Genomic DNA, 16,707 nt, shown 5'->3' on the forward strand with positions numbered 1-16,707 from the left:
AGTTTTGTTTATTGGGTTGGTTGATTAAAGATATGTCATCAGTTAATTAATTTAACAAACAGGTACCTTAACAGGTACATTAATTTCACAAATAACTGTGCATAACAACAGGCATGACACCTCTTTCTCATACTGACTACCAGCACGGTCACACACTGCTGTGGGATTGCATCCCGTTCGCCAACCGGGGTTTTACCATCAAGTCAGCCAGAGGGGTTGTGTTGTTTGGTCTGGCACGAATAGCACACCATGCTGATCACAAGTGTACCACATATACAGTGAAATATGACAAAAATTAATGCTTTATTAGAAAAGCAATATCTATTAAACTACACATCTATGATTGAATGATGACCAAAGTGTGCCCCCTTGCCCAAGGACCACTAGAAATAGACACTACAAGAAAACATAGATAGACAATGGATGGATGGATGGATACTTTGAGGAAGTATTTGATCTTCACTTTTTTTCTAGAATGAGTAACAATTAACCTTAAAATGACACATTACAGTGGTTTTGTGTCATTAAAATATGTTTGAAATACTTAGATTTGTCAGTTTCTAACCCTTTGTTTCCAATTCGGCCCCAGAAAAGTCTTCAAACCTACTGTCCCAACATGCCTTAGAAACATATACTCTAAGACTAAGGGTGAGTAGTAAGGGGTGTAATGGGATTGAGCCAAAGTATTTAAGATTTTGAACTAGAGAAAAACATTTTTTTCTTTTATTACTAAATCCTAAATTGTGAGTTGGACTGAAACTTTAGCACCTGTATGGTACAGCAATAATTTCTTACATTGGATACAATATCCATGATACAAGGGGCCACTGTCATTCCTGTCGACTAGATATGCAAATAAGCCGTAGAAAACCCATGCAGGACACCACCTTCCAATCGCAGGCTGTGCCGACCTGGGCAGAACGCCGTATTACCTGTATCAAACACTGCCACTGATGATTCACCTATGTAAAGGTGGTGTAGGACAAGCACAAGGACAGGGAGGTGATAAGGGATGGGTTCAAGGTGGAATTAGATCGGCGATCACCTTTGAGACTCTTTTTGATAAGAGTTGTGATGGACCACTGGAGAAGTTAGGTCTGCCATGAGTCCCAGTTGACTACGATGTCTGCAGACTACAGTGATCTGTGAGGAATGTAGAGCACAGCTGGGAGAGAGCCTGGAGGAATCCTCCGGAGAAAAGAGCAAATCATATTTGTGTGATTAGGAGGGAGACGGGTGGCACAACAAAGATGCACGCCGTACAGAATTTGAAGGTGGATGAGTTTAACTATCCGAGGTCAACCATACAATGCAACAGGCAGTGCTCAGCAGGAGAGAGTGGGGTGGATGGAGATGGTGGTCAATGAAAGGGAAGGTTTACAGTTTACATGCTATTATGTGGCTTTGAGACAGTGGCACTGGTAAACACAGAGGTAAAGAGACAGAAGACAGAGCTGAGGATAGTAAACTTTTCACTGGGAAATTTATTTGATAAAAGGTGTTCAAAATAGAGCTGCCAAGAAGGAGAAAAAGATGAAGACCACAGAGACATTTGAGGTTAATGACAATGAATTTTGCAGATACAAACTACATTTGCTGTCAAAGAACTTCAGAAATCCTTTAAAAGCTTTTGTACATGAATAGCAAATATGTATAATGTGACAGATATTTTTAGGGCTGCTGTAAATATACTTCCACGGGGTAAAGAAATGTTACAAGGCTGTTAGAATGACTAAATTTTCCCTTTATTTCTTATATTTTTAATGGATGCATGAAACAGCCAATAAGTCAAATTTTTTGCGCTGCACAAAGTTATGTTCTCTGATGGAAAAAAATTAGCATTTTCTTTGGAAATCAAGGTCCCAGAGTCTGGAGGAAGAGGAGAGGCACATAATCCATGTTTCCTGAGGTCCAGTGTAAAGTTTCCACAGTCAGTGATGGTTTGGGGTGCCATGTCATCTGCTGGTGTTGGTCCACTGTGTTTTCTGAGGTCCAAGATCAACGCAGCTGTCTACCAGGAAGTTTTAGAGCACTTCATGCTTCCTGCTGCTGACCAACTTTATGGAGATAAAGATTTCATTCACACAGTGCCAAAGCTACCAGTACCTAGTTTAAGGACCATGGTATCCTTATTCTTAATTGGCCAGCAAACTCATCTGACCTTAAAAATCTAAGGGGTATTGTGAAGAGGAAGATGCAATGCATCAGACCCAACAATTCAGAAGAGCTGAAAGCCACTATTAGAGCAACCTGGGCTCTCATAACACCTGAGCAGTGCCACGCCACAATAACATATGCACCCACTTACACTGCCTTCACCGATCCCGGCATGATGTTATTTTGCATACGTGTTCCTTCTTTGTGCTGAAGTTTTTTTGCAATCTCAAACTGTATCCTGCTAAGGATAAAGTGTGAAATATTATTTTTTTCCCCTCTACTTACCTAATGTGGTCTCTTTTCTAATCTAGCAAGGGCAGCGCCTGTGAGTGGGCAGCAAAGCCTCGGTGATTTACTTGGAGTTATATTGTGTTGTTTAAGTGTTCCCTTTATTTTTTTGAGCAGTGTATATCAGTCTGTTTGTAATGAATGAATATAATATACGTGAATAGTATTACTGAAATAAATCAAATTTTTCATGATATTCTAATTTTATGACCAGCACCTGTAGCATCTCTGGTTGAATGGAGCATAAAATATAAATACAAAAAGAAACCCACGTATGTAATCTATTTCAAAACTCTTAGCTGTAGATCCCTACTGCAGCACTTCATTTCATTTCCACACCAGCCGTGCTGTTGGTGCAGCAATCATTAGGCCAGGGATGGAAACCAACATCAAATAATCATTGAAAGACAGCCAGCTCCCTGACCTGACCTAAAGTCCTGTGTGTATTTTGGGATAAAAACCTGACGTGTCTCTGATAAGAAATGGGTCTGTACATGCGCCACGTTGTCAAAGAGAAACCAGGCTGTCAAATCAACCCTTTATTCATTTCTCGTTTTCAAGAGACAGAGTAAGACACCTGAACTCAGAGATGTCTGGACTTAATGCATCACTCGGATACTTCCTTTCTGTGGCGATCTTTGCAGGACTGGTTCAAATGCTCCTCAGAAAATGGCCTCGGTTCAACTTTGTTTCTGAGTTCGCCTCTTCCTTCATGCTGGTGGGATGCTGGCTGGAGATACAGACCATCATGGAGGTGGGCCAGTGGGCTGGGGGCCTGGGCCAGGATGTGACTGTAACCATGCTGTTTGTGCTGCTGCTGACCAACGGTGTGCTCTGTGCCGGAACGCCGGGGAATCCCAGCCTGGTCGTGCAGAAGTTCCTGCAGCTTGAAGCCGGCCCTCTGCCTACAGCGCTCGCTGTTGCAGCCCAGTTCATCGGGGCTCACCTGGCCCTGCTAACAGCCAGGTACTACTGGAGCTTGGAGCTGACAGACATGCACATGATCAAAAACCTGATGTCGACAGAATGCAGCACGTCCCTGCTGGTGTCTGTGGTTCAAGGCTTTTTTACAGAGTGTGCCTGCGCTCTCATCTTTCATCTCATCCAGTTAAATCTGCAACGCAGATCTGCTCTGATCCGGGTACCCCTGACCGCAGTTCTTCTCACCTTCTTCTCCCATATCGGTGAGTCTATCAAAACTCCTTTATGTTTAAAGGACTTTGAAGCAACAGGTCTTGTTTCGTTCCAACTTATTAAATCTTTCAAGGCATTAACCTCCTGACCTCTCCATTCTATTTTCCAGCCAGGAGCTACACCTCCGCTTTCATGAATCCATCTTTGGCATATGGACTCACCTTCCACTGTCCTGGGTTTACCTTCAAAGAGTACGCAGTGGTCTACTGGCTGAGCTCTCTCACAGGTACATCATATTACACAACAGCAAACTGTACATGCACGTGTGCTGCTGACCGGTTTTAATGGTTTACTTTAAAACGCTTGTTTTCTAGGCATGATGTTGGCTCTTCTCCTGTACATGGGCCACATTCCGAGGCTTTTTGCCAAAAACCTTCTGTACGTCCAAAAGACGCGCTTCAGAGTGCCGAAAGGAGACAAACCCGAAAAGAAGAAAAACTGACAGATAAAAGAAAAACACTCAAGGAAATTGTCACTGGTAATGAGAAATGTACTTTACCTGAACAGTAATAGAAACATATGTAAAATATTTGGAAATAATCAAAAACTCATAGCTGCATCTTTGTTACCTGTACTCAAAATGGTTTTTTTTGGAGGAAAAGTAATCTACAGCATGTATTCAGTCAAATAAATGAAAGAAAAAAAAAACATTCTCATGCATTGGATTTATGCAGAATATGTTTTCTACAACCAACAAGGCTGATGTGTTCAGGCAGAACTAGGAGCATCATGTGGTTTAGAACACTGTGACCCATCAGCCTTTGTGTCTTTAGGCTGATTTTTAGCTGACGAGGCTGGATCTGTAGCAAAGACAGCAAACAGATTTTTTTAGTAACAAAATTCAAGTGTGTGAACTTTGCAGTTTGTCTTTGTTATAAAAAAAATATAAAGTTTGCCTCCTCACCAGATTGTTTTTGCTGCTCCAGCTGCGCCTTGGGTTGGTCCACCCACAAACAATGATCTGGATTATTCAGCAGAGTCTTGGTCTGGCCGCAGCTGAGACACCTCACCACAGTGAAGCGGGTCTTTTTCTTTTTTCCTCAAAGTAAAAAATAAAGTGGGCTCTATTACCAGGAGTTAATGGACACCGTCATTTAACACTGGTACAGATAAAAAAGAAAAAACAAACATGCCATTGAGATGACAATCTGACTTACTCCGCTGTCTCGTTGTGGCAGTAACACCTGGTATAAGCAATGAACAGCACTTCTTGCATAACGTTCTCTTCACTGATGGGTCTCTGCAAATAAAAATGAATTAAATTCGAAATTAAAAGGTACTCTCTGGATGTTGCCCTTCCTGTTTGGGACCTCATGCCTATATGTACACAAGACATTTTCAAGATAAATTCAAGTTTGTCCCGCAAATCCAATCTTTTTTATGTGTTCATTTTTATGTTTTCAGTAAATAATTTTAGATTTTTCTAAAAAGACAGACCAATTGAGTGCCTACCTTACCTGAGTCAAATATGTTTCACCAAAGTTGAGTTGTAAGAAGGTAGAAAAATACTGTTCTTCCACCATGCTTGGCCCTGACACAAAGTAGACATCCGAAGCTATCAACTAACCCAGCCGAGGTATATTCTGAATAAAAACCTTGTCTCTGGGACAAATTAATGTCAAAATTGGCCCTGACTCTTGAGGTTTTAACAGATGTGGGTATTAGTGATTCTGGGGCAGGGATTCTATTAATATATAAGGAGTTCTTCGTAAAAAAAATAAAAATAAATTTGTGTTGTATTTTATCTTTTAAGCATGTTACACTTTATTCACTCATGAGATTGTCAATTTATAAAAAAGGAAGTATTCTTTCAAAAATTAGATCCTACAATAAAACAAACCTCTTAAAATCAACCTCAAAGTCTATTAATGTCCACCATTATAAAATCAACTGAATTAATACATAAGTGCATCTTTTTATTAATCCCCACAAAACTGTATGTGTGGGACTGTGATCTCATTTAACCAGCAGACATTATACTGATGTTATTTGAAAATGTATTTTAAGCTCCTTCTAATAATAAAACAATTTCGACATAAAACTGCTTTGAAAATGTTGCTAACATATCTACTAAGCAGAGTCGTTTGTTTTCATGTTGTCATTTGTTCACAGCTGATTAAACACAGTTTACAACCGTACTTATGTTCGTGTTTCATAAGAAAATCCTAAATAAATGACAAATTTAAAAACTGTTAAAAAGTTGCGGATTTACAAGGAAGTGACGAGTTTATTCTTTTCATAATCCGCCTACAAAATAAAACCATATTGCCTAGACCCCTTATGTGTCTACCTACTGTCTGAGAACCAGCCGCCTTGCAATTGTTTTCTGCGTGAAGCAGTAGAACCGAGCCAGCTCCACATTGTCTGGACTCTGGGATAAGACACAATGTGCAGCCTGTGGAGACACAAGAACCACAGACACTGTCATTTATAGCCCAAGAGCAAAGTAGCTAGCATGTGACTGCTAGCAGCATTTCGTTTATAACTTTTCCCAACCTGGTACAGATAGTTCAGTCTTTGGTAAGCTTCTTTGTCTTTCAGATGGGTTGCCATTGCGCATCGAGCTCTCAAACCGACATTAGTTGCGTTCAGCTTATTGGTATCGACGTCTGAAGCTCGTTATTTCTAGGGCGGATTTCCGAGAGTACCTTTCACAATAAAAGCACACCGGGCCCGACTAACAGAAAGGGATGTCTCACCACATTCACCGATGTATAATGGGGTTAGGAAAGTGGAATCCGATTCTATACACCTTGAGCAGTCGGCACATTAGTTTTGCTGACATAGATGAATAAATAAATAAAATACGGAGATGCCCGAAGGCGAATCAAATTTTCCCGAAGGCTGATGACGCAGTGGGTTAATCCATGTAACCAGTGGAGACCAAGCAGCAGAGATGGGAAGAAATGGAACTTTTAAAATGGATTTTATTCCCTTTAAATGTATGAAAAAGCTTAGAAAAAAAAAAGACATTGAAACAATCTGTGAAAAACACAAAGGTTTGTCTACTTCATTAAACCACTTTAAAATGTTTAAATAAAGAGTAACTTATCTGAAGAGTTAAACGTAGAAAATAAGGATTTGGCGTATTTTATTGGTCAGAGAAAGTGGCATGATAGAGATTTTTCTCTGTAGCGTGCAGTTTAAAACACTGTGATTATTAGCTTCAGGAGATTTATGTTGTAAGAAAGATTTGGAAATGTGTTTCTTCTGTTTGGAATTATCTTGTGAATTAACCTTTTTATTTTATTAATTAAAATCAGAATTTGGACATAAAGCCATATGAGTCTGATCACACATTTTTGTACCAATTAAATCAGATATGATCAAACATGTACTCGGTACACGAGTAGACTTTTAACCAAATACTTTTACCCTTCTACTTCCAGCTAACTACAATTTTTGGCTACTCTACCCTGTTTATAGGACTGATTTTTACTGAGATCAGCTTTTAAACAGTGAATTAAATATTTGTAATTTGGCACAAATAATCTCACAACCAGTTCATAATATTAAAAACAGTTGTTTATTTGTGTGCTGACAAAGTTGTTAGTTGTGTAGACTAGAAAAAAAAAAAAGTAAATGAATTGCTCTACAGCTTCATGCATCTAATTAGCATGATATGGTCACTAGTTATCTTGCTAAACATTAAATACACAATCTTGGTATGAGAAAAGTGCACTGGGTTAGTCTGGAAGAACACAAAGGACAGAGTTCGACATACAATACTCATTTTAATAGCAACAGAGAATAAAGTATAAACCCTGTCAATCTAACAACTTAATTGCCTGTAAGGTGCACCTCTGGCATCAGGACACTACAGATACAGGGGAAGAACTGGTACAGTAGATCTGTCAGGTGGAGACAGCTAAAGAACATCACAATCACATCACATGGTCATGATGAATAATGCACTGAAATGTTTCCTATAAAACCGTGATGAGAAACGTCCATACAACACAGGTCGACTGGAACACTGAATGAGACGATTTGGACCAAGCGGGAGGGACCGACATGAAATTCAAGTATCAAAATAACTACGATACTGACAAACTGAAAATGTCAATTACAAAAGGTAGTAAAAATCATGGGAGACAACACAGACACAGTCAACAATACATTAGGCAACAATTTGCATTTGTTTAAGGCAGTTGATTAAAAAATAAAAAACTAAACAGAACTAGGCATCTTCTTCATTCCAAGTTAAATACAAGCCTAGTCCTAACTTGTCACCAGTTCTGATGTACAAAATTAACTACCCCTGACTCTGTAACTAAGCACTTCACGGTTGACTCGTCTTCTGATGTCTGAGAGGAAATGAGAGTTCATGTTGACAGCGGTAGGGTTGTGCTCTCGGTTTTTGGTCTTCACAGTGAGGTTCGTCAGGGCTTACAATGCTGGTGCACCAAGGGTGGCGAGTAACTCTCAGCCTATTGTCTGGCACGAAATCTAAAAGGTTGGCACATATCTGTGCGCAGCATGGTTAGGCAGGGTGGTTGGGCTCCGCCATTAACGAGTGCCCTTCATGGCCTCCTTGGCTGCCAGGATGAGAGGAGTGAGACTGGAGAGGGGCTTTGCCAGCTTCAGGAACGGATGCTGAACAGCGAGGACACAGATCAACAAAACGTTCAGGAATTGAGGAAACAAATTCAGAAAACTACATTTAAAAAAAACCCCACATAATCAAAAGAAACATTAATGTAATGAGTTGCAACATTTTACCTGTAGAAGCTCTTTGCCTCCACCTCTCTTCTCTACATCCATTTCCAGGCAGCGGTTCAGGAAATCTCTGAAAACTGGCGACAGCTTCTCTGGATTCTGAAGTTCAGGTGTGCCATTTGTGGCAATCAGGTATAACGCCTGCCAAAGTGTTTGAGATATTTGAGAAAAGTTAGGGTTTGGGAGCCTGACTTGTGGAAACAAATTATGTCACATTGGATTAACCTTTTCACCTTTTGTTACAACCAGACTTCAGTGTTATATTATATTGGGATTTGATGTGATAGACCAACTGAAAGTAGTGCATAGTTGTAAAGTGGAAGAAAAACGAATCATGGTTTCAAATCAAGTGTAACCAATTGCCTTAAAAAAAAACACCTAATCAGTACAAAGAGTCTATGTATGTAATTTAACCTCAGCTGTACTGTGTACCTTGAAGACCAAGGAACACAGCAGAGGGGAAAGGTTTAAAGCAGGGTTTGGTTATATTCCTAGCTTTGATCATCTCACAGAGCTCTGTTCAAGTCATCATCTAGAAATGAAAAGAGTATAGTATCTAGACATCGTCACCCCCCAAAAACTGACAGGAAGGGCGAGGAAAGCAATTAGATAATGGGTTCACGGTGAAACACTGTGGTGGCAGCAGTATGTTGATGCTTTTTTTTGAGCAGGAAGAGGGAAGCTGGTCAGAGTTGATTAAAAAAAGAATGGAGCTAAATAGAGACCATACATGGAAGAAAATATGCTAATACCTGCTGAAGCAAAGGTTCTTCTTATAACATGACAACAATCCATATGCATATTTGCACTATTCTAACTTATCTAAAAATTGGGTGTGCATAAACATAAATGTACATATTTGTTTCTTTTATCTTTTCTCCCCCTCTAACATTTATATGTATGCACACTGCTCAAACAAATTAAAGGAACACTTTGAAAACATCAGATCTCAACTAGAAAAAAAATGCTGCTAGAGCTCCATACTGATATGGAACAGGTAATGTGTTGTGAACAAAGAGATGCTGCATCATTTGATGCAAACCATCAACCCAGAGAGTCCTGGGGTATCTCCTCCCAGATCCTGACCAGGACATCACTGAGCTCATGGACAGTCTGAGGGGTCCCCTAGTGGTGTCAGGTGGACCTAAACATGATGTCCCAGAGATGTTCTATTAGATTTAGGTCAGGTGAACATGGAAGCCAGTTAATGGTATCAGTTCCTTCATCCTCTAGGAACTGCCTTCATGCTCTTACCACATGAGACCGGGCATTATCATTCACCAGGAAGAACCCAGGACCCCCTGCACCTGCAGAGGATCTAACAATGGGCTGAAAGATCTCCTCTTGATACTTAATGGTACCATCATTTATCCTGTACAGGTCTGTGTCCCTCCATGGGAATGCCTCCCCAGACCAACGCTGACCCACCACCAAACCAGTCATGCTGAACAATGTTGCAGGCAGCATAACGTTCACCGCAGATTCTCCAGACCCTTTGACATCTGTCACATGTGCTCAAAGTGAACCTGCTCAGAGAACAGGGCGCCGGTCGAAATCTGCCAATTCTGGTGATCTCTTGCAAATTGTAGTCGAGCTCCATGGTTCCAGGCATTAAGCACAGAGCCTACTAGAGAACATCTGGACCCTCATGAAGTCTGTTTCTAATAGAGATATTCACACCAGCGTCCCACTGGAGGTTATTTTGTAGGGCTCTGGCAGTACTTATCCTGTTCCTCCTTGTACAAAGGAGCAGATACTGGTGGGTTAAGGACCTCTGCTGGCCCTGTCCAGCTCTCCTAGAGTAACTGAGGGTTCCTGGAATTTTCTCCATTCTCTTGAGGCTGTGCTGGTAAACATGGCAAACCTTTAGGCAATGGCATGTATTGATGTACCATCCTGGTGGAGTTCGACTGCCTGTGCAACATCTGTAGTGTCCAGGTATCAACTCGTACTACCAGTAGTGACACCGATGCTGGTCAAGTGCAAAACTACTGAAAAGTAGTCAAAACAATTGAGGAGGGGATAAATGAATATCATTCTCTGATTAAAAAAAGTTACTTTAATTTTTTGGAGCAGTATACACAAACATGGCTGAAAATCTGATTCTGAAGCTAAATAAAATGGTTTAGATCACAGCGTATTTATGTATTAGAATGGTCCTGTCAAAGCCCAACCCAAATCCCATTGAGAATGTGTATTCAGGTCTGACATTGATTTGCAACTCTATTTGCAGTGAAAGGTGTTTTCACCAAATATTGACTCTGGAGACTGAAAACAAAGGCAAACCGTACTTTTTAGATTTCTTATTTGTAAAAGGATTAAACCCCGTGTTTTGTTTTCCTACTGCTTCACTATTACCAACTAGTTTGTGTAAAATCTAATTGAAACCCACAATTAATTTTTCTTCCACAACTTTGTGGCAATTTATCATATAAAAGTTAAAAAACAACTATTCTTAAAAAAAAAACAAGAAGTAACTTCAAATATAAAAAACTAATTTTGATGAAAATTCCTGTTCTTTAATGTTGATTCATATAAATCACAAGGCTGTAGTTGTTCAAAAACACAAATCAACTTCTAATGCTCCACACTAAATTACCAGCCTCAAAACCTGGAGGTAAAGACATTTTCTGTACTCACTCGTAGTGGGTTCTCATTCAGGTAGGGAGGCTCTCCTTCAACCATCTCAATGGCCATAATACCAAGTGACCAAATGTCTACTTTAGGCCCATAAGCCTTTCTGGTCACCACTTCAGGTGCCATCCAGTAGGGCGTGCCTACCATAGTGCTGCGTTTGCTCTGCTCAGAAGTGATCTGGGCGCAAAAGCCAAAATCGGCTATCGAAGAAACAAACAAAAACAAAAAAAGAAAGAAAAACGCTTTTTAAGCTGAAAAATAAAGTTGCTTGTAAAGCAATCAGCGGGATAGTACTTACTCAGCTTTACAGAACCATCCATCCCAAGCAACACGTTGTCACTTTTGATATCTCTGTGGATGACTTGGTTAGCATGTAGAAAGTCTAAAGCTTGTAAACACTGGAATCAAGAAGACGAGAGGAGAGCAGAAGAAGCGTTAAGAATCAAAGTTCTGTTCTACCCTCTGGCTCAGTTAGTCAGAGCTGAGTTAAGGTAAAACGTGTAGAGCACCTCTCTGCAGACAGCAGCTATTTGAGCTTCGTCCATGCAGGTTTCTGTGACCACATCTGTCAGCGACCCCCCAGCCAGATACTCCATCACCACAAACAGCTCTTCTCCCATCAGGAAACTGAAAAACAGCAACAGATAGGGTTTACAGTCTATATAAAAACCAATCAACCAATGAAGTTTCCCAAATGAAACACTATTAAACAATCTACACGATGTAGGTTTAATTATATTCTCACCTGTCTAAAAAGTTGACAATATTGGGGTTCTTCAGCTCCTTCATCACCAAAATCTCATTGATGATGAGCTCCTTTTTGGGCTGTTTCTGTAGGTTGATCTGTTTAATGGCCACCTGCCAAAAGTCATTACCAATATTATTACTGAAGCATAATAAATTGCTTATTAATTTGGCTTTCTTAAATTACATTACAGTTCTAAGCAGAATATTGAGGTAAATATAAAGAAAAGGTTAAATCTTTTTACTGAATTACTCTTTACTTTCACAACGATGATGAGAAAAACAGCAACAACATTTTCTTATTCCATTACCTCCTGTCCTGTTGCAACATCAATAGCGGTGAATACTGTTCCTGATGCCCTGTAAAAAGTGTAAAACAACCATTTTAGAAACAATCCACTCATCTTTTAATTCACTAAAATAAAATAAATTAAAAAGACAAGAAATAATAGCGATAAAATATTAATAACAAAATGTGAAATTTAGATGAGCAGATCTTAAAAAAGAACACAGGAAATATGGGTTGTCATTACTTTAATAAATCTAAGCCACAATGCAGAAGTTGTGTGAAAAGGTAACCAACACTATGGTGTAAAAGCTGCTAGAACCACTCTGGAAAACAAATAGCTGAAAGCAAATAGAAGAGTGACCAACTTCTTCAGGACCTTTTCAGTCGTTACGATTGGCTGGCTTCAGGTGATGCAATGAGGCCACACATAATATAATTTTTAAATATTTCACTGTCACACCATCCAACATTATGGCAAGCTTGAGTTATTTTGATGCACGGTTTAGTATCCAACAAGGACAACTGTTTACATGTCATATATGGAAATATTGAAATATTGTCTGTTTTTATATGAAAAACAAAACAACAACAAAAGAAAAAGAGTGAAAACTGATGATGCTCTCAATGGTTTAAAAGACTGGCCTGGGGGGACGTGTTAACTCTGAAATAATTTGGAATCCACCTTCAACAGCTTCCTCAGTTACAAATACAAGATTTTGCATGATGCATCTGATCTTACCCCTGACCAATTTTCTCATATCTTGTGTACTTCTTCTTGGGATCTCCAATGCTCACTATGGTTCCTGTAAACCAAACCACAATCATCAAGAGAAAAGCAAAGGGAATTATACGCAGGACAACTAACACGTGTAGTTTGGTAATAACTCACTCAGTTTGTCCATGATCTCCTTATCTGTCATCTTGGTCTTACTTCTCGGTCTATCTGCAGTCTTAGAGGCAGAATCCCCATCTGGACATGTACTTGGAGCAGGAATGGGGTCAATTACAGAACGGGTATACCTCTGGAAATACATAATGAAATAAATAAGAGCTAAACATATAACGTATTTAAAAGGTTTTTACGTTATTTAAAAAGTTAACAGAGTGAATAAGAGTAAGTAGGTTTTTTTTACACAGGCCTATGGGGGATAACTTACACTCTTTGTGTGGTCTGGTCTTGGAGCAACGATAGGAGGGGGAGTTTCATCATCATCGTCGTCATCGATGTTTTTCATGTTTGGAGATGAGGGTTCGGTGATTTTTTTGATCGGCTTTTTTTTTTTTTAAATAAAAGCAACGTTTGTTCAGCTTCATAATACAGAGCAAGAATAAAAATGAAGACTAGTGTTAAAAAGCTTGAATTACTTACAGACTGAGGTCCTGGAGGGAATGCCTCCTTTTCTGTATAAAAACAAAAAGGGATAATTACAGCAGTTTCTTTTTCCCATAGACCTCATTATGAGAGCAGCACACTGCACGGAAGCCACCAAACTCTTCCCCCCCAAAGAAAAAACCAATAACTATTTTGTGTAATTTCTCTATTTGCCATAGAAAGTACTTCTGTCTTGGTGCTGCTGTATTTTTTGCAACTCGTCAGTCCTCTCCTTCCCCAGCTAGTTGAGGCAGAAGAGACCGGTTCTGATGGAGGATTTATCCTGTTAAAAGAAGTCATTCCTTTTCACTGTTTGTTCAAGACGGATTGCTGAAAAGTCAATGATTGGCTTCCTTTAGATATAAAGCCTTTTTTTAACTGGTATTTTATGATCAACAGAGTTTTATTTTAACCAGGACTGAACTGGGGTGTGTAATTTGATCTAAATGTGACCACATATTTAGACTGCCCTGGAATGGGTCAGATTGATTTGAACTCAATTTGGAGTGAATTTGATTCTTTATAATTGAATGTGAGATTTCCAGCCGTTTGTCTTTTAAAGTGCCTTGAAATGTTTTAAGCTGTAATCTGGCATTTTATAAACAAACTGAATCCTCTTTCTCACCAGAGGACGAGAAGCTGAGGTACTTCTGGCGACCGTTGCCCGTGGAGTCGTAAAACTTAAGGGCATCAAGCACAGCCTGTGGGTTTTTCTTCTGCTCTGACTTGGTGATGTTTGAGGTCTGTAGCAGTCGAGCCCATTGCTCTGGCATACCCTAAGCACGAGACAAACCAAAAAGAAAGTTCACACATGATGCAGATAGCGTGTTATGTTTACAGGTTACAAGAAACACTGCCTGATTGGTGAAAACTCACTGTGAACTCTCCTGTTACAGCGTCAAACCCGACATGTATGGTGTGCTCAAAATCAGAAGGCGGTGAGATTTCTGGTCGCTCTTTGTCTCTATCTTTTTTCCTACCTATATGAAAGAAAACCTAAACTTCAATGAAATCAATCATACTGTTAACACGGCAGTGACTTTAGATTAAACTGTTTACTTCACCTTTTTCAACACCTGAGAAGATTGAGGTGATCCCTTTCCGTTGTTTCCTTTCTTCAGGCACAGAGGGCAGCGGTTTGGAGCTGTGATTGGCTGAGAACGAGTCTTTGCTGGCGCCGGTGCCGAAGATGGTGCTGCTTATCCGGACCGGGGGAGCAGGGGGTTTGTCCTCAGGGTCTCCGTTATCGCACATCGTAGAGAGGTCAATGCGTGCCACACGGGGCTAAGCAGGCAGCCGAACAAAGTGGTTCAGGATGGAGATGATGGCAAACAGCGAGGAAGGGAGGCAAGACTCACATCAGAAGGGGCATTAGTGTACAAATACAGGTGAGACAAAGCACCAAGAGGGACCTGGGCAGAAATCAAATTATTGTTAGATCATAAAATAAGTGTATTAAAGTTTTAAATACAGCAGCGTGAGACTATAAACCATTTAAGAGATCATTTCTCTTATAAAACAATGCCATGAATGGGGTCACTTAAGCCATCAAAGTATATACAATGCCTTGCCAAAGTATCTATGGCTCTTGTCAGGGTGCAGCCAAAAGTGGAAAAGAACATGATACATGGATTTAAAATAGTTTCTACAAATAAAAGTCTTAGAACTGTGGTATGCATTTGTATTCAGCCCTCTAGTAGCAATAGAACTACCTGTTGCTGCAATTACAGCTTCTAATGGTTTTACACATCTACAGTCTAAAGGTTTTGCCCAAAAGTCTTTGCAAAATAGCTTAAGCTGTGACAGATTGCACAGAGCAAGTTCATGAATATCAACCATCAATACTCGCACAGATTTAATGACTGTCCTCACTGAAAAAAAAAAAAAACAATCTCCACAGCTTGAAGCTGCCACCGCCACTGAATTATACTCAGTGAACTCCACTTCTGAAGAAAATCGGTTGCAGTGCATTTTACTTGGACTTACTGGAATAAAGAGGGCTGAATACTTATGCATGTAAGAGTTTTACTTGTAAAATGTTTAGAAAATCATGCATTTGTGATTTCTAAAAACACACTGCAGTTTGGAGTGGCAACATGACTAAATGTGAAATACTTCTAGAAATATGCTATTCTGTCACAGCCTGGCTTCCTCTCTATCTGGTCAAACTTTCTACTTGAACAAAAAGACATGTCTTACGCCAGTTTCATTGGAGGAAACTATTAATTAATATAAATATAAAGTAGATGCGTCTAAAGTAAAGGAGACGCCCTGATGAATATGAAAACATTGGAAGCTGCTCCCTCTTTATGCCCTGGACTGCAAAGCTGAGCTCTTTTATTTACCATTTCGTCTCCGTCTTGGTAGACTTTCCAATAAAAGGCGTATTTCCACCCTTTTATTTGGCTCCAAATGCTATTTAATTGAGCACCAACACAGGACGTTAGCAGGCTAATGCTAGCATTCACTGCTTGACCAACAAGTGTGCTAGCTAAGAGTTATGCTACACCAGCTCTAATAAACCTAACATGGCTAAACGCTTTTTAGCTATAGCTGACAACTAGAGTACAGCTTTAAACTTTTTGCCATTAACTTATAGTTTCAACAACCCAACATAGGATGTAAAAAGGCCAAAATGGTCCTTACAAATGTTCTCAACTAGCGGGCTAACGGAGACGACGCAGAAGCGGCGGAGCTCACCGGAGTTTCCACACCGCTACAACTTGACTCCTGGACGATCCCCGACGGCTTGGAAAAACGATGAGAAATCCGCTAAAAGAGCTCCAAAAGTAACATCTGTGGTCTGAATGGTACACCCTGTGGACAAATACCTTAGTAAAAAATGTGAGTCCAATTATTTCCAGTTCAACTTTTCATCAGTCTATTCGGCCCTGGGATAATTCCGCTGTGGCGGAGGGGAAGCGGAACTACCGACCCAGCCCTGGCCCCTTCAGCAAGCCAGGGCTTCAATGAATGGACTGAGGAGAAAAGTTAGAAATCAGGCAGGTCTTTAAAACTTTCATCGTCCTTAAAACACAAACATGCCCAGAACTTAAAACATAAAATCTCCACAAAATTTTGAAAAAAAAAAAAAAAATCAATTCATTAATAATGTTATTATCTTCCTTCCCAGCTGGAGCAGTTAACGTTTTATTAAAAGCGAGGAGCTTTCTAAGGGTTTTTAGTTAAAAGTGAATTAACATGTTATAAACAAAGCATACATTTATTTTATTATACATGTTTATTTCACCAACGTTAGAAATCACCCTGACATCTGACAAAAAAACAAAAAAAAACTCAATTAGTA

General features: G+C 39.8%; 3 protein-coding genes across 6 annotated transcripts; 1 reads left to right on the top strand and 2 right to left on the bottom strand.

The window, feature by feature from the left end:
• The first annotated feature begins 2,598 nt into the window (after positions 1-2,598).
• aqp12 (aquaporin 12) lies at positions 2,599-4,289 on the top strand. Its single transcript, XM_047374432.1, has 3 exons — positions 2,599-3,629; positions 3,749-3,865; positions 3,954-4,289. The coding sequence occupies exons 1-3, from the start codon at positions 3,035-3,037 to the stop codon at positions 4,079-4,081; spliced, it is 840 nt and encodes a 279-aa protein (XP_047230388.1). The 5' UTR covers positions 2,599-3,034; the 3' UTR covers positions 4,082-4,289.
• On the bottom strand, positions 4,112-6,462 carry rpp21 (ribonuclease P 21 subunit). The gene is made up of 5 exons (XM_047374436.1): positions 6,136-6,462; positions 5,934-6,034; positions 4,797-4,879; positions 4,544-4,678; positions 4,112-4,439 (listed from the first exon to the last, which is right to left on the bottom strand). Exons 1-5 carry the CDS (start codon positions 6,190-6,192, stop codon positions 4,348-4,350), a joined length of 468 nt encoding a protein of 155 aa, XP_047230392.1. The 5' UTR covers positions 6,193-6,462; the 3' UTR covers positions 4,112-4,347.
• A 684-nt stretch (positions 6,463-7,146) lies between these two features.
• pak2b (p21 protein (Cdc42/Rac)-activated kinase 2b) lies at positions 7,147-16,388 on the bottom strand. Of its 4 annotated transcripts, none has more exons than XM_047374133.1 (15): positions 16,101-16,388; positions 14,465-14,684; positions 14,277-14,380; positions 14,026-14,176; positions 13,398-13,429; positions 13,186-13,299; positions 12,918-13,050; positions 12,768-12,831; positions 12,051-12,099; positions 11,741-11,853; positions 11,505-11,622; positions 11,294-11,393; positions 10,999-11,195; positions 8,362-8,499; positions 7,147-8,235 (listed from the first exon to the last, which is right to left on the bottom strand). In XM_047374133.1, exons 2-15 carry the CDS (start codon positions 14,652-14,654, stop codon positions 8,149-8,151), a joined length of 1,590 nt encoding a protein of 529 aa, XP_047230089.1. In that variant the 5' UTR covers positions 14,655-14,684; positions 16,101-16,388; the 3' UTR covers positions 7,147-8,148. The 4 variants fall into 4 exon arrangements, with proteins under 4 accessions (XP_047230089.1, XP_047230087.1, XP_047230088.1 ...); XM_047374131.1 differs by having other exon boundaries at positions 14,465-14,812; positions 16,101-16,385; XM_047374132.1 differs by having other exon boundaries at positions 14,465-14,812; positions 16,047-16,385.
• Positions 16,389-16,707: the final 319 nt, after the last annotated feature.

The sequence above is a fragment of the Girardinichthys multiradiatus genome, chromosome 9 (genome assembly GCF_021462225.1).
Source record: "Girardinichthys multiradiatus isolate DD_20200921_A chromosome 9, DD_fGirMul_XY1, whole genome shotgun sequence".
Lineage (NCBI taxonomy): Eukaryota > Metazoa > Chordata > Actinopteri > Cyprinodontiformes > Goodeidae > Girardinichthys > Girardinichthys multiradiatus.